At 40.6% G+C, this 24,491-nt stretch overlaps 2 protein-coding genes across 2 annotated transcripts in view; one reads left to right on the top strand and one right to left on the bottom strand.

The window, feature by feature from the left end:
- The first annotated feature begins 1,314 nt into the window (after positions 1–1,314).
- Positions 1,315–18,174, top strand: CAVIN4 (caveolae associated protein 4). Its single transcript, XM_080378622.1, has 2 exons — positions 1,315–1,829; positions 16,133–18,174. Exons 1-2 carry the CDS (start codon positions 1,419–1,421, stop codon positions 16,787–16,789), a joined length of 1,068 nt encoding a protein of 355 aa, XP_080234748.1. The 5' UTR covers positions 1,315–1,418; the 3' UTR covers positions 16,790–18,174.
- Positions 18,175–18,300: 126 nt separating this feature from the next.
- LOC308060176 (dynein axonemal heavy chain 5-like) overlaps positions 18,301–24,491 on the bottom strand; it is a 177,840-nt gene continuing 171,649 nt past the window's right edge. Inside the window, exons 73-75 of the mRNA XM_080378560.1 lie at positions 22,285–22,506; positions 20,140–20,989; positions 18,301–18,646 (exon numbers count right to left, since the gene is read on the bottom strand). Coding sequence (XP_080234686.1) covers positions 20,771–20,989; positions 22,285–22,506 — 441 coding nt within the window. The 3' untranslated portion in view covers positions 18,301–18,646; positions 20,140–20,770. The remainder of the gene's footprint in view (positions 18,647–20,139; positions 20,990–22,284; positions 22,507–24,491) is intronic.

The following is a 24,491-nucleotide window of genomic DNA, read 5'->3' as shown; positions in this document are numbered from 1 at the left end:
TATCCATGGAATGTAATATTTTTGGGAACACAGATTTATTCCACCAATGGTTGTAGATTTAAAAAAAAAAACATAAACAAACAAAAATACAACAAAAAATCCACATTACCTAGCAAACAAGGCATGAACTAAAGGTAAAAATGTTTACAGCTTACTTTTCTTATGAGAAACTAGAAAACACTGTGTTTAAATACCGTAGATATTTAAATGTTTTTGGAAGTTAGTAACTGATTTTTTAGACACTGCCTATCGCATGAACTGTGAAGCTGTGTGCTGTGTGTAGTTGTAACATATTTATAAAACGTGTGGGCTGGGTCTAAGCACTGCCATCTTCATAAATAATTCCAACAATTTATTTTTAAAAAGGAAAATTATAAATTTCATAATTTGGGAAGTTACCTGGTAGAGCAGATGGCACAGGTCCAAAAGAAGTAGGTCTTAGTAGATTTAGGTATTGTAAAAATTGGTGTTGAATAATTGAACACAAAAAATGATTGGAATAAAGCCTACTTTATCACTGTTAAATCTGTTTTAATACTTCTTAAACTTTTTTAAAGAAAATACATGTTTTAACACCTACAATATGGATTGTATAGTGTTTGTGATTAAAATAAAAAAAATAAAAGTGAATGAATTACTAGTGCTCTTGTATAGAGTATTTTCAAGAGCTAAAGAAGTCCATCCAAATTAGTCTGCTGGTCATAGTTATATTAATAGACTGTTAGTTGTCGTTTGAAAGATCCCAAGATAAAGTGTGAATAGGATGTGTTCAGCTGTTTTAACATGTAGTTTAGAATTTCAGAATTTTGCATGTAGGATTTAATAATTTGTTCAATAAAAAAAAAAATGCTTTCAACATTTTGAACTGGAAAAGCATGTCACAATACAACGTTTTCACTATATTGCCTCTGGTTTAGTGTGTTTATTTGTTAGCCCATGTGGTAAATGCAGCAAGCTGAAGATCTGAAGTTGTTTTGCTGGAAAAAACAACCGTGTTAATTTTCCTGACCGCTCTTTGAATTCCCTTGGAGGAAAGCACTCCAGTAACACAAAAATGAAAGTAGAACATTAAAAATATGCAAGTTTGCTTTCCTGCCTAATTAGTAAGTTACTTAACTTTCTTGGATTAACACTAATAACTTCATCAGTACAGAAGCGTGACCCTTTAAACGTATGTTCCTTTCCAGATATTGCTTCCTAATTTTAGGGGTTTCATGTTGCTGAAAGTATCCAAACAAACATGTGTGGATATTTTATAGTCAGAAGTATTTGACTAAGCTCCAGGAGTGGTGTTTCACACCCTACTTTGAGCATTGCCGGAGCCAGCTGTCGCCCTCGGTCCCTGCAGCAGCGCCAGAATCATTCTGGCAGGATCACTGAAACTTCGCCTCCCACCAACCTGGCCGAAGGCAGGCAAAATGGATCGCCGTGAAATCACCTTGGAGGCTGACAAAACCCACCAAAATCGTCTCTCCAGTGTCACTGAGGAGGAAGAAGAGCAAGATGCAGCTTACACGATTGTGACAGTCCTGGACAAAGTGGCCAACATTGTGGACAGTGTGCAGGCAAGCCAGAAAAGGATAGAGGAGAGGCACAGGGAAATGGAAAACACCATCAAGACTATACAGATTGACATTTTAAAGCTCGCCCAGGCTCATGGCAATACAGGCTACACAGTGAACAAGTTGCTGGAGAAAACCCGCAAAGTCAGCTCCACCGTGAAGGAGGTGCGGGCACGAGTGGAGAGGCAGAGCGCCAGCGTGAGGAAGGTGGAAGCGAAACAAGAGGAGATGCTGAGAAAAAACAAATTCCGGGTTGTAATCTATCAGGTAACCTCAAACCTAATTTCTTGTAGCACTGTCCTTGTGTCACCTCCTTGGTGGCTGCTGGTAGGCATTGGTTAATGAACCAAAGGACACAGTCTGTCCAACATTAGAGGTATTTTATGCTTTCTTTAACATTGAGTTGTGCTCCTCAGTGCTTTTCAGCATGAACCTCCTGACGGCAGCACACACAGTCTATTATTAGTGCTGGTAGGTTTCTGAGCCAGTCATGTAAGATTAACTGCAGATCAGCAAGGACTATTTGTTGCCTTTCCAAAAGGTAATATGAGGCAGGCCCTGCAAGTCTTGTCATACAAACCATGCCTGAGATTCATCCCTGTTATTTTTTTCACCATATTAGGTAGAAGTTCAAATAACAAAAGTTTTTTCAGGCTCCCTGGAACACAGACTTTCTTCTAATGCTAATTTCAAAACATGTGGTTTGTTTAACTTGCAGCATTGCCTAGGCTTTCGTAGTGCTGATAAATTGGGGATTTTTTCATTGTCTCAGTCTATAGCAGTATATGCACAAACTAAAACTCAGACCCACAAAGCCTTCATGACAGCACATAGTCCTTTGCATGCTCTACTTTGGAAATGGTTTAACCCATCACTGTTCTTCCAGTCATATTGGGCAAGCAAGAATACATTTTCTTTCATTGACCTCATTGCAGGATGCTCGTTGTTCTTATATATATATATATATATATATATATATATATGTAAGTAATAATTGTGTTTGGAAAGAAGTTTCATGAAACGGTGTTGCATCCATATGAATAGACACTACAGGCAGTTCATGGGGTCTGTCAGTGTTAGCAAGTGCTGTGAAACCCATTTGTTTATTGGCCTGCTCCTGCATTTGCTGAAACTTCCCAGCTCCCCAAGTGAATAGAAAGTAAGAGTGCTTAATCATTTGCCAGAAGCATAGTTGCTCCTTCATACTAGGGAGTTCCCAAAGCTTCTTTCAAATGAGTCATATTCACCATTAGACATTGAAAATATCAACCCTCATGAGTAACACAACGCACTACCGTCACCCAGCCTTATCCCCTGGTCTTACATCTGTTTGTACATAAATAACATTACTTGCAATGAATGGAGCTGTGTGTTTCACTGCATATATTCACAACCTTATACAGCTGACAAATTCTTCTGCACAATCTAGCTTTCTTAACTACTTCATTTTCTACTCCTGGGAAAAAAAATAGCTTTAAAAAAAAAAAAAAGGAGTAAAAGCTGAAGGTAGGAAACATTACCTCTTTAGTGTAATGTTAGTACCACATGCAATAGTACCAATTTGTGCCTCCCAGATTTTCTGACAGAATGACTTACTATGGATGCTCAGGAGAAAGCAGACACAATTTGACCTATTAAAATTATTGCAAGCTGTACCATCGTTACGGAACAGAAAACAGGCACTTTCACTTTTTCCCCGCAAATCATTTCCCAGCTAAAGGTAATAAATATCTCTGACTTCCCTGGTTAATGGCCTAATGCCATTTCATTGATGGGCCTTTACCATAATGATTGCAGCAGGATCAATGCTTTGAAAATAATTGTTCTTAAAACAGTATTCACTACATAATGTAAATTTTTCTCCTAGCAAGACATGAGTTGTTGCTTATTTTAAAATGTAGTAAAATATGGTGAAAATGGATTTATACACAGCTATAAAAAACAGGTGCTGATATTTTCAGATATATACACAAAAGGTGGCTCTCATGATGTGTACTTTCTCTAAGACTCACCTTCAGTAGGAGTTTCTGAAACCTCTGCTGGTTTTGCTGGACAAGAATGACCTGCACCCCATTCTGTAGGTTTAAGTCTTAGGGGGTACTTTTCAGCAAGGGCAATACCATTTTTGGTTGCTCTCTTTCTAGCTTCCCCTTCCTGCAGTAGCTGAGAACTGCCAGTGCAAACGTGAATGACTCCCTCTCTGATTTCCATCCCTTTTGTAAGGTAGATTGAAGAACATTTTCCCTCTTGCATGGAGGAGGAGCAGATACGCTGATCTCTCTAGGATCTGACATTTAACACTTGGGGAGGATAACTGCATTGCTCCATAAAATCTGGAACACACAAAATAGTCAAGATTGCACTGAAGCTTTAAGGAACAGGTACATTTGTGAGTCTCTTCACACAAGTGCAGTGATTTTTACACTGTTGATTTACATCACTGTAGGCATACTGCTGGAATGCCTAGACCTGAATGACTGAAGCTTGGCTACAGTGAGTGGGAGCCTGTTAATAGCTACAGAATCAGCATACTCCCTCCACTATATTTTACAAATGGGTATAACCAAGTTGTTTACTTGGTTGTTGTGAGTGACAGCTCATCTGTACTGAGATTTTTTTCTGATTAAGCATTTGGGACATTGTGATGGAGCCAATGACCTGTGTATGGCCGATGTTGAATGCCTATGTGGGTAGGCACACATGGGTTTTACTTTTAACTTTTGCCAGAATATCGACATAGGAGGAAAAGGGAAACACCAATTAAATCCTAAAGATTTTCTTTCAAGTGGATAGCCTTGATCTTATCATTGATAGAAGGAGCAGGCAGGTTGAAAGGATCCTTGGCTGGAAGAGATGTCAGCAATGATGAAAAGAGTTGGCAATATCCTTGCATTAAAAAGAGACAAAGTGATCATCCTTGAGCATAATGATTAGGGAAATTGAGAGCATTCATTTTTTAAAGACCATGCAGTTGAGGAGAAATTTGGTAGCAAGCATCCCTCCTCCCCAGGCTGATTGCATGATTAAAAACGCGAGGTTACCTCAGACTTTCTAGTGAGGTCTTTGACCCTGGAGCACTATGTGCTCTGAGGCTTTAGTGGGGAAAGCAAAGGACATTACAGGTCGTACAGGTCACTGTTCACTTCTGTGCAGGTTAGTCTGAATAACCAGCTGTGAGAGCTACCGTTTCCCTGCAACCAAACAGTATCTAGCAATGTAACTCATTAACTCATTCTGACTAAACTATTCAGAAATTAAAGGGGATTTTTCTTTTTCTTCTTTTTTTTTTTTTTTTAATCCTGAAATAACTTGTTTCTTTTACATTTCTGCATGTTTTGCAGAATGGGAGCACACAGGCACCAGAAAGTCCATGTTACAGTTACTGGGCTCTTTTCTATTACTATTTCTATTACTATATATATAATATACTAATATTATATTAATATTTCTATTACTTTATGAAGCACCTGTCATAGTTTAACCCCAGCTAAGTACCATGCAGCCACTTGCTTAGTCCCCCCACTCACCAGTGGGTTGTGGAGGAGAACTGGAAAAGGGTAAAACCTGTGGGTTGAGATAAGAACAGTTTAATAGTTGAAATAAAGTAAAAATAAAATAACAACAATAACAATATTAATTGTAATGAAGAGAGGGAGAGAGAGGAATAAAATCCAAAAAGGAAAAAAATCCAAGTGATGCACAATACAATTGCACACCACCCACTGACGGATGCCCAGCCAGTCCCCAAGCAGTGATCAGTTGCCCCCAGCCCACTGCCCCCCAGTTTATCTACTGAGTATGATGGTCTGTGGTATGGAACATCCCTTTTTCCAGCTGGGGTCAGCTGTCCTGGCTCTGTTCTCTTCTGGCTTCTTGTACACCTCCTCACTGGCAGAGCACGGGAAACTGAAAAGTCCTTAACTAAAGGTAAACACTACTTAGCAGCAACTAAAACATCGGTGCGTTATCAACGTTGTTCTCATACTAAATCCAAAACACAGCACTGTACCAGCTACTAGGAAGAAAATTAGCTCTATCCCGGCCAAAACCAGGACAGCATCATAAATGTGTAACAACTTCCTATGAAGGGATGCATGCATTTGTTTCACTCACAGCTGTCTGACATTTAAAATTAGTGGACAGTCACAGAGGACATGTAAGAAACCAAGTAAGGTTATGGCTTGGCTGGCATACACAGTGATGTTACAACCAATTTGTTTGCCCTGCAATTGCTCCACCGCACATATGGGGAGAGACTAGCAGAAGTAGCCTTGTGTATGCTGCTCATATTATGCATAAATAATTTAAAATATAAGTGGTTTTCCTAGCCACTGTCCTTCTGCAGCATAATGACTTGGACAGTAAAAATGGTGAGATTGAGATGGGGACAATAACCTGTAAATACGAAGTGGAAGCATTTCCATCCAAAGTGGGAGTTAAAGTCATGGTGTCACAACCTTAGGAGATGAGGACACTGAAAGACCAGGGCCACCAACCCACCATCCATCAGCATGGAGTTTTAATTGCAGCTATTCTGAGAAAAACCTGTGATAGTAAGCATGGCATGAGGCAGCAAATGTAACACTTCTGTTTAGAAAAAGACAAAGGAAATTGTCTGAGCTATTGCCATTCATCTGACACCATTTGGGCATAATAATGGCAGGCTCAGAAGGGGTTCTGCAGAACAGAATTATTAGTACCATGGAGTTACATAGCTCACCAAGAGCAGATTGTGCTAGGTAATTCGTATTTGATATTTTTTTCTGTTTTGCGGAAACATGAGAGCTCTTATCCTTTCTCATATATATGTACCTGATATTTTACCTCATAACAGGTAATCTGGAAAAACAACAGATGACAGTGGATTGTGTTGAAATGGGAAGTGAGATTTCTGAATGAGTTTCTAAAAGTGCTTGCTTCTAAGACCGTCTTTGTCAACTGTGTAATACCTTTATTAAAGATCTTGGCACAGAAAAGGTGTGGATGCTAATAAAATATGCTCAAAATGAGGAGCTGTCAGTCCAGAGAAAGAAATATTGACAAGAAAGCAAATTATCTTTAGAGGTGTAATAATGCTAAGTGTATATAGTGTAAATTCCTGTACTTTTAGCAGAAGCCCTTGTTGGTAGTTTGTTTTCTGAGGCCCTGTGGTTTGGAAAGGACAGAAAATGGTGTATTGATTGCTCACAAGATGGCTGAGAGCCTATTTGATGTTGTGGCTCTTAAAAATGTGGGTATGAAAGGCTTCAGGCAAGATATTTCCAGAAATTATAGAGACGCCCAGTGATACTGAAAAATCAGAGACAAAGCTCTCTAATATTGCCTGGAGTTTTAGAAGGCAGGCACTCTTTATTTTTGGCACCGGATGCACAGAGGGTAAGTTCCGCCCAACATGCATACCAACTTTATTCACTGTTTATCTTTATATAGCAAATCTATACATTTTAATGACATTTCTGAGAAACTATTAGTTCCAAGAACTAATTATCATTACAGTTCCAAGAACTACTTATCATACTCTTACTACGCATGTGTGGCCTAATGGGTCCGGGGTCCTCTGGTGGTTCTTTGGGGCACCTTCATCCTTTCTTCCTCTGCTTCATCATCTTCCTTTTCTTATCCTTCTTATCTTTTTCATGACCGTCTCTTCTTCTGGCCTTGTTTCAGCACTCTTGGCTCATGTCTTGGTTTTGGACCGGTTATTACCTACTTAGCAGCTAAACTATACAATGCAGCATTCTACTAGTAGCACAGCTTGGCAATGTCAGGGATACATTAGTTGCAACATTTACAGTGAAGCTCACTGGTAAAATTCCCCACTATCAATGTGCCCTTGCCCAAAACACTTCAGAGTCTGTCTGGACTACTACATACAGCTCTGATCACCCCTGTTGCAGTAAGTTGTGTTAAAACTGAACAGGTTTGGAAAACAGCTACCAGGCCCATCAGAGGAATGGGAAGCCCTGGTAAATGAGGGGAGACGAGGAGGTCTTCCTAGCTTGGTTCAATTCAGTGAGACAAAGAGTCTAAGAGAGCTTGTGGCTGTCGTTTATATGCACATTGGGGCATGGATGAGGAGTCCAGTAAAGAAAATCAGCAAAAATATGAAATGGGTGTGAACTGTCCACAAGTCTTCTTAGGTCAGAAACTAGGCATTCTTAGTCCTGGAGACATAAGGGTCTGGTCAAAGCCTTCTGCTAGAACCCACGGGGAGATAAGAAAACTTCAATTGCTATTAAAGTGGAGCCCAAAGACTGAATGAAAAAAAAAAAGATGGCGTAGGTTGACTACCTGTGACAGCAGAGCCATGGGCCCCAGCAGCCCAACGACACAGGCCTTTTGTGAGAGTCTTGTGGCACAAACTTTACAAATATTTTTACAGCTGGGACAGGTAATTGCCTTCGCTGAGATTACAGAGAATAAAAGAAAGAAACTCAAGACCTGTATCAGAGAGCGTAGCAAGAGCCCTTTGTTTGCAGTGTCAAGTTTAGGTGAAGGCGCCGGGCGACCCCGCGCTGTGCAGCCGGCTATGGCGGGGTGGCACAGCCGGCGCTGCGGTACTGGGGGCAGCCAAGAAGGTCACAAATTGCCTGTGACTTCTAGGAAAAAAATCAACACCTTTCAACCCACTGAAGAAAATCTGTATTTCTAGTGACACATTCACAGGGAAGAGGGGAAAGGGAAAATTAAAAAAAAAAAAAAAAAGTAGCTTGTTGGGCCATTTTGGTCTTCCTACAATGAAACAGGCTGCGTATTTCTCAGGACTGTGTTTGTAGCAGATTATAAACTTGACTCTACTCCGTTTGATCCGGTGTAACTGGAATCCCCAGAGCTGTTCCTTTGTGACGATCCCCACAGGGTACAGGCTGGCAGCTTCTCAGGGCTGCCATTGATTTTTCTCCACTTACTGACATGGAGTGGTGGAATTTACCTTCGCACTGGCTGCCGCTGCTCAGGGCTTTGCTGGTGGCTGGCCCGCAGGCCGGCAGAAGAGAGTAGCTACACCATGAGCCTCAGGTGCCATGCCCCTCCCCCACGGCCCTAGGGGCTGCCTGGAGCGGTGTGTCAGCAGGGCTGCCGTGGGCACGCACCTATCTTCAGCCATACCCTTCCATGCCTGAGGCCCACATTCAGCAATGGACTTGGCTGGGGACATGCAGTTGGGATTTATATTCTCAGCACTACTGAAGACAGCTGAGCCTTGCAATTATTGTTTTAGTACAAGAATAAAGTTGATCAAAACAGCGCAGGGACAGATGTGGGAAATGCGTGAAGTCACTAACAGCAAGTTCAGAGTTTGGAATGGGATTCATCTTGCCAAGCATTAGACATCAGTAACACAGACGTTTGTACACGTGGCCTGCAGATTCCCTTCAAGCGAGCAGAGAGAAATGCATGGAGCCTGATTCACCTGACTTCTTGTAGATATCTACTTCTGAATACAGTTTGTACTTTATAAGTACCTGTTCTCTCCATCTAGTTGAAAAGGCATCCAGAAGCAACTTCATATGGAGATGTGGTTGCTTGGGCAGATGAGTTCAGCAGCTCCTGATGGCTGGCTGGGTTTCACTTGTTCTTGAGAACACTTCCCTGTTCCAGCTAGCTTGCAAGAGCAGTCACCTTGTGGCAAATGAATGAATCAAAACATTACCAAACATGTATTTTTGTCTTATCACATCTTGTGATTGCTCATTTTCCTCCTCTGACAAAGGGCTGGTATCTACAGATAATTTAGAAGTGAGAAATTTCACCAGCTCGATTGCAGATCTGTGGACTGACCTGCAGAGCTATTCCACAGGCTATTTCCATAAAACAATAGCAAAGCAAAGTAAGTGTGAAGATTTAATTTTCCCCTGGAGCTACAGCAGTCCTTTTTATGTAGCTTGTGGTGGCCTGGATCCAAAGGCTTCTCCAAGTGATGTGGTGTAACTGGGTACTGTTTGCTCGTTGTCTGTAGCTTGCTGCAGTCAGATAATGAGAGAATGAGCTAGGTTTCTTTATAGTCATTGTATGCTCCTGGTTAAATTAATTAATTTCTGTCAGAATTTACAGAAAAGGCATGTGTATTAGGCTTCACAAAAGAGAAATGAGGGGGGTTGGCTGTTCTGGCCAGGCTGCTTTTTCATTATGTAAAAATAATTCTAAATACAAGGAACAGAACTTGGCTATAAAGTCTTATGTACTTAAGTGTTTACTTTCTATCAACTTTACTCGATAAAATCCCTTAGGTACCCTTTTAAAATAATCTTATTTCTCTCTCATTTGAGCAGCTTTTTGGCCTGATGGCAGATATTTTGAAATGGCATATTTGTAGAAAAAAAATGAAGAGATCGCTTGAGATTTATAAAGCTTCACTCTTAACTGTTAGAATATGAGTAAAAGTACTGAATGATTTGTAATTGGTTATTCATCAGTGGTTTCATATTGATTTAGAGAGCAATTTCAAGGAGATGTTTTAGTGATTTACCTCAGCTGTCAGTTTGAATAGCAAATCATTCATTTAACATGCAAATTTCTAGGATTTTTTTTAAACATTGTGGCGATGCAGTTTCCTGCCCATATGCTGCCAGTTATTTGCATCACCAGTTGTCATAGACACGGCAGCAGCACCGTGTGCTGGGTAGCTTTCGACCATTTTGCAGCTTCGTGCTCTGCTTCAGAATGGTCAGGTGATCACCAGTCCCATCTGTGCATATGTTAATCATCACCTGCACCTTCCCTGCCACACATCCCAAGGCTCAAAGATCACTTGCTGTGGCCTTTTCCCTGCGCAACACAATGACTCCAAGTTATGGAGTTTCATCTGTCTCTCCTCCCTACTTATGCTGTAAGCAGTTTCTTTTGGAGCATTCTGAGTCTCCATTTTACATATTTATGCACACAATATATATTTTTATATACCTTTTATATATACATAATTTTATACAAATAATCTGATTTTCTCTGCTACTGTTTTCTGTCTCTTAACAAGTTTTGTTCAGCTAAATTTTTAACTGAAATTAGATAATAGTTGAGAGCAGATAACATTGTCTTTACTAAAGCTTGTCAGAGTTACACTTTGGAGCTATTTGAAAAGAGAATGCAGAACTGGTTTATAGCATTTCTAGCATCTATTTACACATAAGACAATGTATTACCTTTTTTTCTCCTTGCCAAATCTAGAAGCCCAGTCTGGGTTTTGAAATACAAACCCAGAATACATGTACCAAAACCATGAAAGGACACAGGGGGTAGAGCTCTTGAACTGGCCACATCCGTTAGAATGCCCTCATATCCCATTATTTTTTATTTTTAAATGTCATTATAATAAAATTATTACTGAAATCATCATAAGTGTTAATGTACTTAAAGCCTAAGTATTGTTGTATAATGACACTACATCACTGCTTCATTTAGAGAATCCACTGGACTCTAAACTAGCAATACACCTTTGCTTAATGAAAATAATACTGCTATTGCTATTAGTTATTAATCCCATCTGTCCTTACAAAGATAAGGAGTGGAGATTTAGCTAACAAGTTTGTGAGGGGCCTTTTTTAATAACACTTTTTCCTTTGTCCAGCCTCGCTGGCCTTGCTGAAGGCATGACGTTCCTCTTCCAGCAGCCCCCTTGGCTTTGTTGCTCCTTAGTTCAGCAATAAGAGCAAAAGCTCCTATTAGAACCAACCTGATCTTTGCCAGGACACCTCTGCAGCAAAACAGCTGAGACATTGCTAAATAATTTGCTCTGCCATTTCCCTCCTTTCCCTACCAGAGGTGAGAAGAGCCTGACTGTGCAGGCAGGGTTATCAAGTAGGCACATTTTGAGACAGTCTCTTTCCCCCCCCACACAGTTTTCAATTGCCTGAGTGTCTCCACCTCAAGTTTCATAAGGCTGATTAGGGGCATTGCCTCATTTAAGATTATTTACCTACTCTTTTTAAGGTGTCTGTGAGGTTAAAAAGAGCCAGAACCTTGCGCTTTGTGTCGTTTAAGGAGCAGGTGTGTTAGCCTTCTTCATAAATGCCTTGTTATTTTCTATGGGAGAAAAATGCTACTGCTGTAATCCCTTCCCTGAGATTAGGAGACACTGGCATTGCCTGCAAACTGGCCAGTGCTCTCACACACGGGTGCAGAGCAGCCAGAATTTTGGCGGCCATTGAAAATTTTACAGAGCGAAAGGAGTATGTGAAGGACACAGACTGTCGCTTCGGAAATTTTCTAATTGTGAATTAAATTAAAATGGGAGCAGAAGGGGAAAATGGCAATGATGAAGTCACTTTCTCAGGAACCCAGTCTTAGAAATATCTGGGTTTCCGTATTCATTGCCCCTGGAGCCATCCATCCAAATCAATGCCGTGCTGGCCTTCTTCACCAAAGCTGAGGTTTAGTCACATTTATTTTGTATTCAGCCAGGCCCTTAAAAACTCAGACTTCTTTGGCTAGGCACATTTGAGAAGTTAAATGCTGAAAACCTAGGAAAAGGTGAAGTTCAGGTTTAAAATGTTTTCTTAGCAAATTTGCTGTGCCAGGGGCATCACCAGCCACTCCTGAATTGTACAATTGTTCTGTTACCTTTAAGTTTTGTTTGTTAAAGTTGTTTCTTAGGCAGTGAATCTAACTAACTTCACAGATTTGTGGCCTCTGTATGTCTTTCCCTGCCTGGCTGAACTATAAAGGTCTCCAGGGTTTTCCCTTATCATTCAAACAATGCCTTTGGTTCCTCCTCTGCCACCACAGAACCTGAAGCCTTTCTCCTTCCAGACCTCGTTTCCTGCCACACACATGCATTTTTCCAAAATATTTCCAGTTCCAAAAACACTCCATGTAATTCTTCCTCCCTTCTCCCCTCCTACACCCATTCACAACACAAACCCCCTCTTCCCAGCACCCCTGCCACCCACCAAAACCGCCGGGTCCAGATCTACAAGCAAGGTACCTGAGACATGGCGTGTTTGCTCAGGACAGACTCCCCAGTCAGCTGGGAGGGCAGGTGGAAAGACTCACAACACAGCTGGCTCCTCAGCAGAGAGCTTATTCCTTCATGCCTGAGCTCAGCTCCATTCTCAAATTGGTGGAAAATGCCCAAATATTTATATGTTAGTGGAGAGGCTGTGTAAGGATGAGAAGGTGGGAGATGCATAATTTGAGCATATATGCCACACTTTTTGTACAAAACCGAGACAACTTCCAAATCAACCACTTACACGGCTGATTTCCTGACTTTTTTTCTTGAAGAAGGAGAAAACCACTTTTGTTTTGAAAGGTTCAGGTCTATTTCCATTGTGTTGTGCGGTGGACTTGTCAGGAGATAATAGCCACCAAGCATACCTGGACCAGTGTGAGCACCCTCTGTAGTACGCACCCTCTCCAGGTGCTCTATCTATAGAGGAGTGATGAAAGGGAAGCGGAATGACCAGCTTCCACTGATTTGCTTCTTTGCTTCTGGTTCTGGCACATGAATATCTGTTTTTTTGCCAGTAGGCCAGGCAAGGAGAGTACATGTCCTTTGTATTAACCAATAGACCATATGACTGCACTCCTCTTTCCTCAAGAAATCAGGTTAAAGATGCATTACTGGTGTCATCTTCTGCTGTGAGATAATCTCCTGTCCTCGTTTTATTTGAGCACTTACAAATTTAGCTTAAAGATCCTCCCTTACCTCCCATGAAGTGGTGGTGGCAGATACAAGTTCTTCCTAGAGAAATGCCTAAGTAGATTTTTAACTAAAACTTGCAAGTAGCATCTTGAATTGCTCAGCTCCTTCTCACCCTCCCCTAACACCAGGCTGCCCAGTCCTGCTATTTCCAGTCCCACCTGCTTTCAAGCCAAGAAGGAAGCTGTCACCCAGTTCGGGGCTTTGTCCTGTGCCACTGAGACCAGTAGCTGGTCTTTGCTTTTAGTGAGTCTGTAAATGAGCTGGTAGCTATATGCTTTGACTCCATCTATTTCCCACCTGATGCTAAAACTTATCATTCCTGCTTTAGGAAGGACAAGCTCCTCTCTTCTTTCTACTCCACTGATATCCTGTGATAAGAAGAAATGGGGAGAGGCAGAAGAGAGAAAGGAAGCAGATGAGAAAGCTCTCCTACTGAGCCTAAAGTCACTGCATTTTTATTATGAAACCTCTTTAACATGCTAGCCAGTTTCACTAACACTTTCCACTTTGGTAACATCTTCTATCAAGAATTCTTGAGGGGAGATAGAAACTCACACTAATTTTTAGCTTTGCTACATTTGACTTTGCAAGATGTGTGCAGAAACTAAGGAAGAGGAGAAAATCCAAGATTTGGCAAAGATCATTCTCAGTCTGTAGCAGAATGAAAAATGTTCCTCAGGAGCTGCAGTTCTAGTTTCTGTGTCTCGTCTACAAGGCCATCTTGCATTAGCAAGTCTTAATTCTAACACATGTATGAAAGTTAAAGCACTCTCTCCTTCAGCTAATAGACTATAAAGCTACCTACAATAAAAATCTGGCAAACATTTGACAAAAAAAAAAAAAAAACAGAAAAAAATGTTCTTACAGAGGAATATAGCTTAAATATTGCAGAGTAAATAGTCTCTCTGCCTTCTCTCTTTTTAAAAAGTAATCTTCATGTGAACAGCATACTCTATTCACTATATTGTATTCATTTCTATATGTACTGAAATTTCAGAATAGTCATTCTGGAAACATTTTCATTATCATTTCAGCTGAAGGAGTGGGCTGTAATTTACAAACTTTGAGAAATTATTATCCAGCTGTGTTTTAGTTCATTTTCAGAAAAGAAGGGATTATGTTTATATATAGAAGTCTTTATATAATTAATGTTAATTTGCACATGTTAATGAAGATGATTATTAGCAAAGCATTGTAGTTTTGTTCCTGCTGATTTTGACAGATGAGTTGAATAACATTCTTCTGTACTCAGTGCAACACAATTTGTCCCTATTTTTTCTAAGCATTAACAACTGTTTTACTAGAGGGTTTTTAATGAAGCCAAGGCATGATGACAGTCTCTTAAGTGGACTTTATCTGCCGAATAGCTTAATGCATTTTATTTTATGTATTGCTAGCACTCTGTAAAATAACATTAAACATGACTTGCTACTAATGAGTCACTGTGAAAAATGACAGGCATCTTTCTGGCTTGAAATCAGTTCACAGCAAAATATTCAGTAAGCGTGACCAAAGCATTCTTCATGGGTTCACAACTTCTAATATCTCTCCTATTGTCTGTATTAAGATAGTAATACTAAGGGTAGAGCTGACACAGTCATGCCTCAAAAATCAGCTGAAGTAGTTAGTACTAATGGGAAACAGCTCGGAGAAGTTTTATATAGCTGTCTGAACCCCAAAGGTCTGCTCCTCCTGGGAGAAGAGCATGTGCACGTGCACGTCTAGTAGGGAAGCAGGGGCTGGCATTGTCCATCTCATACACCTCCTACAAGTTGCAAGTTTTCTACTTTGCATACACTGGTACTTCTAGATAGAAGTGACTCGCTGACACTGAGCCACAAATTTGTAATATTCATGCAGACAGCAGTCTTCAGATCAGAAGATCAACCCCCTTAGGAAATTCAACCTGTTCAGATAAATCTTTCCATTACCACAAGCTTTATTCCTTTTTTTTTGCATGTCCTTAACCACTAGGTGATTCTTGGTGACATATTTGTTTACTATGGAAATCTGTGTCTTTGAGCTTCTAGCAGCCTTTCTTTGGAAAGGCTGCATAAGCTCCTAGTGCTAAAGTTATCTAGGCTAGTCACCATTTCCAAGGATGCTGCTAATACATATCATATGTATCATATAAATATGTAATACTGCATGCTTATACAAGCCACCAAACTCACCACAGGAGATAGAGGTGCTTGCTCAGGGTCATTCATATATTTCCAGATGGAACAAGTGAAGTTCACCTCAGTGAATTGCATGGAACTGGGTTTACTGAGTAACATCTCATGCCTTTGCTGACTTTGTCCCCTTGTGGAGCCAGCACGTGTAAATTAATATGTTGAGGTTCATTCCCTTCTGAGCAGCAACAGAAATGTTGCTAAGTTCCAATTAGTCAAAAATGTGCAATAGTCTTGGTAACAGTAATGGACTGGAGCTACTGGTATCATTGAGGCACTCATTTGGAGAGTGTACAGCTGACATAAGCACAAAAGTCTCTTTTGTGTACAGGATGTCTACTTCTAATGCTGACTAATAATGGATCTAGAACCACTCAGAGAAGCAGATAAGCTCAAAAAAACCTAAACCAAAACAAACAAACAAAAGAAAAAAACAACCCAACAAATCAAAGAACTAGACAAATCTGCTCTGAAAACCATTAGAGGCCAGTATGCATAGGACCATGGCATTCATTAGTTTCAGGCAGAACCACGCTGAAAAGAAGTCTTTAATCAGGCATAATGTCTTTACAGAACTTGCCAAAGGTTTCTTCTGCCGTTTATATTCTGTATAGAGCACACACGACGGCACACACATGCGATGTACTTTGTTACAATGTTGTATTTCAGTTAGCATTAATTAACTACAAGCCAACCTTGAGTCACCATCATTTTAAAATACACTTGGCTGGAAGATGACTCTGTGCTTTCATTCACAGGAGGAAACCGAGTGTCCTTCATCTCTCTCCGTTATCAAAGAGAAGACAGCAGGTGAAACTTTAGAGGATGATTTCTTCCCACCTGATGATCTGTCTTCTGATGAAGAATATTACATCGAAGAAAGCAAAGCAACCCAGTTCAAGAAATCAGGCATGAGGCGCATAGATGATATCAAAAAGGCATTTTCAAGGGAAAATATCCAAAAGACGAGACAAAATTTTGGCAAGAAGGTAAACAGGCTTCGAACTAGAATAGTGACCCCTGAGAGGAGAGAGAGGATCAGGCAGTCAGGAGAGAGACTGAAACAATCTGGGATAAGGATCAAGAAAACCATTTCACAAGCTGCCCCAACGGTGGAGACATTCAAGATCCATAAAAAAAATAAAGAACGAACAGGAGCTGAAGGTCAGGAGGGGATCCAGGAAGCTGGTGTGCACATCGCCTCAGAGCTCGCAGCAGCAGAGCCCTTCACTGAAGAAATCTCTTATACAGAAGTGATCACTAAGGTAAAGAAAGATAAGAATAGTGCAACAAAAAGTGCTTCCCAGTCAACTGAAAAAGGAGTGACAATCCCAGAAGTTGTTCTTAAGCAGGAAGGAAAAGAAGGAGGAGGAGGTGACGATGTCCCTTTGCTGGACTTAAAGCAATCGGTGTAAAGAATCCATTAGCAAACACACCATTCTATCATTACTGAACAAGAGATAACTCAGCTTTAGAAAAATGTGTGAATTTGTGTTATACCACAAAACACGTGTTGGTGTTGTTCTATCACTTACGTGGGTGTCTGTAGTGTTGTCTTCCTGACAAAAGCCAAGCCATGCAAAGTGAATGAAGTGGCTCCCCCCCGCCCCCGTCTTGCAGTATGCCGATAGCCATTGTTAACCCAAATGGAACTTGCATGCCGAAGGGAGATGGAAATCTGAATTTTCAGTGATGTAGCAGTCACTTTACAGCCTGATCACTCTATTTACTTTTATGTACAATAGTATAAAAATTATTTCTGTTATCTTATACTGACTCCTGTGATCAGAAAACAGTAACAAAGCTATTACTTCGTATTAGCGAAAGGAAGAACTATGGAAAGTGTCCATTTAGCTATACAAATCTTATCATTTAAGGGCCCTCACTGAAACAGCAGGAGGAGGAAACTCCTGCTTTATGCAGGGTGTGACAGAATGTGGTAGGAATGATAGGTTTTTGAGTAACTGTGTTTCTTCTTAGTGGAAAAGAGAAGCCCCTGAAATGACTAAAGATTATTTCCAGAGAGATGGAAGAGGAAGGTTTGATGCACATAAGCAATGCATTTGCTGCACTTATGGAGTAAAAATAAAAACCCAGAAGACATTAAATATGGAATAGCAGGAGAAAAAAAGAATGAGGTATCCATGGTTTGGAATGATGAGATTGTGAGAAAGGTATGAAGCAGTAAAAGAGGAATAAGATTAATGCATAGGTTCTGGATAAATAAAGGAAAGAATTAGAATACTGTGACTGAAATTTCCTTGAGATCTTTTAAAGAATTTTTACTCAGGGCTCGTGAACATAACTGAACAGACAAAGGAATCGTTTTGCTTTCCATTCTCCGTGATTGCTCTGATGATCACTGCGATTAAAATATATTCTACAAAGTCGCTGAAGTACAGGGCCAATCCATAACCCAATTCTTTGTATCCTATTATCATCGTTATCAACCAGCCACAGCCTCAGGGATTATGAGACAGACACCCTCTAGAGTATGGAATGCTGTTTATTTGCAACACTTGGGAGCCAGCGCCCTGACATCAGATATGTTTGTAAACATGACCGCCACGCTGACATGGGGTGCAGGACTATATTGCTCTCTTCATTTTTAAATGGAGTTGCCTTCAAAGCACTTACCTAAAGCAACGTTAGTCATTACTATCTGTGTGAAACCTGTACAACATTGCTAAAAGCTGTATGATTGTATTTAATATCTCAGATATTGGTTATCTATATACATTGTTTGAGGACTCCCAGCTAATTGTTAATAATTCAAATATAATTAGTTTGACTTCAAATATTCTGCTTGCCAGTTCTTTCATTTTATCTGGTGTACATCACATTTGAAGCGAAACAGCTTTAGCAATAGCAACTAGGGAACACTGGTTGGGGAAGGTCAATGCTATACTCTGTCAGTGACATTTCAAATCAAATTAAGGTTGTCAGGTTGGAAGCAGCAACTCCACTGCAAGGGCAGGACAGGGCAAGAGAGAGAGACAGGGAGAGGAAGACATTTCTTTCAACAGTAAATTGTACATCTCCACTGTAATTAGATGCAAAAAGAAAGAAAGGTTATGCTTATAGGATAGATTGAAGGTTTTGATTTGTTGGTTCCTTACTAGCTGTAGGAAGTCTTTCCTGGAACCAGGTGATTGTATATTCATCTTCCAGTTCCATATAAAACTGTAGCTATCTTCAGTGAAATACTGCATGATTTGTCTGGTTCTTCTGTAATATGACCTGCATTATGTTCTGCAAGATCCGACATTTTCCTAAACTGACAAACAGGGTTTCATTATTGAAATGAAAATGTCAAAGTTCAAAGAAGCTATTTCTTTGCATTTTTATGCAGCAGAACATGAAGTGCTAGAACATAATTGCGTATAGATTTTCTTTATATAGAATTTAATTTTCTCATTTTACTTGACAACAAAAGGAAGTGATGCAGTTTCCATGGAGCTTATCATGTAGCACCATATATAACCTCTATCAAATATGTATTTTTTTAAAATGTTTACTTCTAACGTCAATTGTTCAGAGAATGATTTCTTTTCATAGCAAGTAGTGAGTTCTTCAGGTGTGCAAAGTATTCCTGTGTACGTTCTTCATTTTAAGTTATTATCAATGTTACTGACTTGAATTTTACATGTACCGAGAAATCAAAGTTAATTTACTCCATATCTGCTCATACAGGTAGGGGATGGGGAGAACACTATGGTTTACTGCTCATACAGGTAGGGGATGGGGAGAAGACTGCAGTTTACAACCTCAATTTCTATACAACAGCGCAGCCTTTTGCTGCTTGAAGCCCCCCTTATCTTTTCCATAATTTCCCAGAGCAATGATCCTGGAGCCCAATCCTTTGCCCTTCTCAGAAACAAAATTCTCAATGAAATCTGTTGCTGTACAGCTGTGCTGCAGGGAGGCCTGGTGTATAGCTTTTGAACAGGTGGTTTCACTTGGAAAGATAATCTCGCCAGCACTGTGTGTGAAACAAGTGCTGCTCCCGGCTCAGTGGGAGAAAGGGACCCTGTCCCTGTCTGCTCTGTTTTCCGAGAAGAAATCTGGCACTTTCTGCTTAGTTGTGGGTGGGAGTGTGATTATCAAACTTCCTCACGGAAAGAGCCCTGCAATTGCTAACTGCAGAGTAAAACTGGTTACGGGAAAGAATGAACCGTGTTCTTAGACACCAGCTGAAAAGAAATTGAGGTGTTTATACAAAAATTGAAAGTGTTTACAAGGAGAAAAAAAGGGATTAACAAATCACTCACTGCAAGTCCTTCTTTCACAACATCCAACAGCAATTTCTTTTGCTTTGAATTTGTGCTACTGAAAAATGCCAAACACATTTTCTGCCAATAGCTGTCTGTCTATTAAAAGAGAAGTAGCAATCACCCTTTAAATACAGGGTAAGCAGCAATGGTGTTAACAAACAAAAATGACTTCAACCATTCCAGGTGAATCTACTCCCAGAAATGGCCTGTGTGTCTTTTTTTTTTTTTTTTTTTTTTTTAAACCTAAACTGATGTAAAATACAGACTAAAAAGCAGTTAAGAGGTTTAAATTTGCAGGATTTGGGCACTAGCACCAATGGAGAAAATACTAATAGAGCCAAACTGGTGTTCAGATACGCTCACTCTGAGAAGACTTTCAACACTTTTTTCTTGCTAATAATAGGGGGTGTGCACATCTTTATAGCGGGATATAGGTTTAGAAATCAGTTAATATGTGCAAAGGCCACTACTTGTGCAAAGACAAAATTCACCTGTTTGTACAGCTTCTATGATCATTCGCATAAATGAGTGACTATTCAAGGAAATGGTAGCATCCATTTGTAAAACCACCCTGTAAGTTTACAAATGCAAAATCAAAGAAACTGTGCAATGTAATGTATGCAGATAAACATAAAGTTTTACCATATGTTTAATTCACTAGTCATTACAGCTTTAATAATGCTATAGATTATAAGTTTTTAACTACAAAGTTGAATGTAAAAAACATTATATTATGAAAAAGTCTTGTATGAAGAAGAAAAGATAACAGCTACAAAAGAACCACCATAAATGTTAGAGCAGTTGTCACTACCATAAGGACTTTTTTCCTAGTGATTCCATTATGAGCAAGCTAGTTGATTATATTCTCACTTTCCTTATAACAGTTGCCAAATTTTACACCTGCAACTGTTTTCTCTCTGATATTCCCAGGATAAATACATTTAGCATGTTTGCTGTGAACAGAGTAAACTGATCTATGTGCAATTAACAAAATCTCTGTACATCACTTGCTAATCCCCACACCCCTGTGAGAAGGTAGCCACCACCCGACAATAACAACAAAAGTCCTAGTGGCTGCAGATCAATCTTCCTAGGTGCTCCTTTTTTAATAGCTATCTGTCCTTATTTTGAACTGCAGAGCAGTGCAACCCCCCGTAAAGTCCAATGATCAGGATTCTTCACTGTTTTCAGATACAAAGAGAAAATGTATGTCAGATCTGTTCTCCGGGGCTTTTTGTAGACAGGGCAGGCGTACACGCTTCCTTGTTGCTTCTTTGGGTCATGTGGGGCTGTTGTGCTGACAGCGTACACGTGGACTACAGGAAGACTTGTGAACAGCACCTGAGAATATTGAAAGAGACACGAGGCTCAGCATGACAGTACTTGAATAGGGTGTCTGAACTCCAAATTCTAGAACTAGATTCAGAGACGGCCTGCAGCAAAAGCACCAGCAGAGGTACATGTGAGAACGCAAGTCCTACGCTCACTATCACAGTGGCAGCTCAGGGACAAGAGACATCAGCAAGCCTGGAAGGAAGCGGCAGAAACCTGGAAAACCACACACGCTGGAAGTAGATGGAAAAACAACAGGGTGGCTCTAGGAGGGAGACAGACTATTGTCTTCTTTCCCGTTCTTTGCATCTTTGGCTAGGGTTCCCCATTCTTTCCCCGCTTCTTGTTCCTTGAATGGCAGGACTGGAGCTACAAAGTTTGCACTAGCAAACCTTCTTGTTACCTCCGCACTGCTGGCAGTGGAGCTTCAAAGATCCAAGGTGCCTCCTGTATGTTTATCCAGACTAGATCCCCTCAGGTCTTCCAGCAATATAAAGTATTCATTGCCGGGGGGGGGAAAAAAGGCCTAAACCCAAGCACAACATGGAGGCTTGCTGAACACTCCAGAGCACTTGAGTAAACTCCATGGCTGAACATGCCTTTTGACAACCCAAGCAACAGAAACTACAGCCAGCAAGATTTGGTTTGGAAAACTGTTCTCAGCCAGGCACAGAAATGTTTTACCTACAGAGGGAATTACCTTAACTCCAATTCCAGTTATCACTAGTTTGGAAAAAATTTAGCAATGCAGACAATGGCAGCTTTCCCTGGACAGTGACCACAGCATCTAATCACTGCTCCATAGCTAGATTTTAAATCTGCTTAGTCACATCAGCAAAATGTAACTGCATCCATGGATAACTGAGCATAAGCCCAGAACTAATAATTTTCCTCCTATTCAAAAACAAATGCCAAGGATTTCTAGTCATCCAAACACTGACCTCCACAGCAGTTGCTATCAAACCCAGTCCTGGGCTCTGGAAGTTGTATAGGGTCCCACTTGATCAGTCAAAAGAAGGCTGACTATGGGTTGCACTATTTTATTCAAACATAGCTGTGTTTCTAGGGCCCCTGAAGCCAAGAAGCCCAGCATCTGGTCTGCTCTACTGCTGTGCATGCTAAATTTGTTTTCTGACAGAAGTCTTTTTGTTGGGTAAACACTCTGTCCTCTTCACAGCCCTGCTAGTGTTTTACCGCCTTGAAACCTATTGTGAAACCACTGCTGCAGGCACTCAGAATACTTTCTGGTATTCTCTGAGCACACCATATTATGCCACAGTCAGTCGTGTTCACTTGATCCTTACCTTTGGTGCTGACTCGACCAGCTTACTGTTTCTGCGGTCCCAACCTGCCCCTTCAAGGAAAAGGCCATATATGTAAGCCCCACCAATGTCAGCAGGAGGAGGTCCAACAACATCTTCTTTCATCATCTTGGTCACTTCATTGTGTAAAACAACACTGTCGAGTGCCCACCCTTTTGCTAAATTCATGCGAGTTGTCTCTTGCCTCACAGCAGTTAGGAATCCCTAAAGAGATGGAATATGACATAAGGGGTTTTAACAGACCTTGAATTCACCCACTTCCAATCTTTTGTCCTATCTAATTGACATCAGCAGTATAAAACCTGAACCCACAGAATCTCATGTACATACAAAACTAAATTCAGTAGTGTAAATCCAATGCTTTCTTATGCTGTCCCAGTACCATGCATTCTTATATACTTGGTGTGCATGTATTAGTGCTAAGAAGGTTGGTTTACTTAACATATCAGAAGCTGCATGTACAGCTCACCTCACCTCACCTCACACGCCTACTTTACAACCAGCCACATGGAAGGAGGTTTACAAGGCCACCAATTAATGTGCTTTGTGAGGTTCCAAATACAGGTAGTTGCTAAGCCACAAATAACACCAGTATTTTATGTGCTATATTACTCACCTTTCCTTACACCAACATTGTAAAAATGCTTTTCAGTCATCGTGAAGAATTTTCAGAACACAACGGAAGCGCAAACTGGAATCATGCAATTGAACAGTGAAATGCCTCTGCCGCTTTGCTCAGTGCAAAGCCTTAACATGCTACCATTGTAGACACCAGCAAGACAAACTGAGAGCACTTCAGCAGCACAGAATGAAACTAACTCTCTGTTCTAAAGAGCTACAATCTCATGACACAGTTACAAGCTATTGTAAGACAACCCAGGCTGAAGATGCTGGTTAGCTCACCTCATATAACTGTCCATGTGCAAACACACAGCAGTGCGTGGGAAGTACTTTAGTCCTAAGAGACAGGAGGGTAGACTGCTTTGCACGTCCAGTGGACATGCTGTAGGTGTACACCTTATTCTACCTTACGGAAATCCATTTGCATTGCTAGTAGGTGAATGACTAAAACACAAAAATTGGAGATGCAAGAGCAAGAGGGAATTACTGAGAAAGATAACTACAAAGGAAGACGTTTCAGGACAGAACCCAGAGCAGAGAAAGAAGCTATTTGGAGACAGAGATGGCAGAATACAGAGCCACATGGTGAATGCACCAAGGTATTAGAGAGCCAACAGCACAGCTAGGAAGAAATCAGGAGCAATGAGGGAATTGGACAAGGGTTTTATTTTTCCTCAGTATCACATTGCAGGATTCTCTGTTGAGCCAAGTGTTGTTGGGCCAAATGAACGGAAAGAAGTCAGATCTGGAAATGTTAGTATGTTGGTCTGCTGAAGGCAGAGGCCAACCCCTGGCTGCTGGGCCTGGAGTGCTTGTTGCGTGTGCTAAGCACTTTGTAGCTATGCAATACCCTTTAGGTTATGAGAACATGAGATGACATTCATGAACTCAGATTGGTTAACTGGTAATGGTTGCCTCCCATTAATACCATTCCAAAGACCCCAGGACAAGTGTTTTAAAGAGGTTTTGTGATAGGACAGGTAATTACGATTGCATTTGAAGTAGTTGAGAACTCCAGCATATAGCTAAAGAAGACAGGATTAAAGGCCAAGTTCTTCTATCAGAAGTGCCATTAAATGGAAGCAGAATCCTTGTAGTTAAATTGTGGAATTTTAATCTGTAGAAACATGCTAGAACCAACAATTTAAAATACACTAAGTGTTGACTGCTGGGAGGCCCCAGAAGGCTGCTGGATTGCAGATAAACTGAAATATTAAAGAAAGAAGAGCCTGAAGACAGCAGGACAGAAAAATGACTGTATTAAGGGAATCAGTTCAAAGGCACCGTGGAAACACTGGAATAAAAGTCAGCTCAGAGCTGTGAGTTGTCTTCAGGGATAAGATTTAGATTGTAGACTGTTCTTGCTGAGATGGCAGGACCGTCTGCAGTGGGACTTGTAACACTTATTTGCTCATTTGAATGAATCCTAGACAGTGTTTAAAGACTACAGCTGTGAGCTGGAGACCCAGCTGGGCATCCCAGAGCAGGTGAACAGCTCAATAAACAGGAAGAAAGAACCAGTGGCTTGAGGTGCCACTGTACAGCTGAGGGCTTGGCTCCCCACAAAA

Source organism: Falco punctatus, assembly GCF_963210335.1.
Source record: "Falco punctatus genome assembly, chromosome: 3".
Lineage (NCBI taxonomy): Eukaryota > Metazoa > Chordata > Aves > Falconiformes > Falconidae > Falco > Falco punctatus.
The sequence above is the reverse complement of the archived record's forward strand: the minus strand, read 5'-3'. Positions and strand labels throughout refer to the sequence as shown.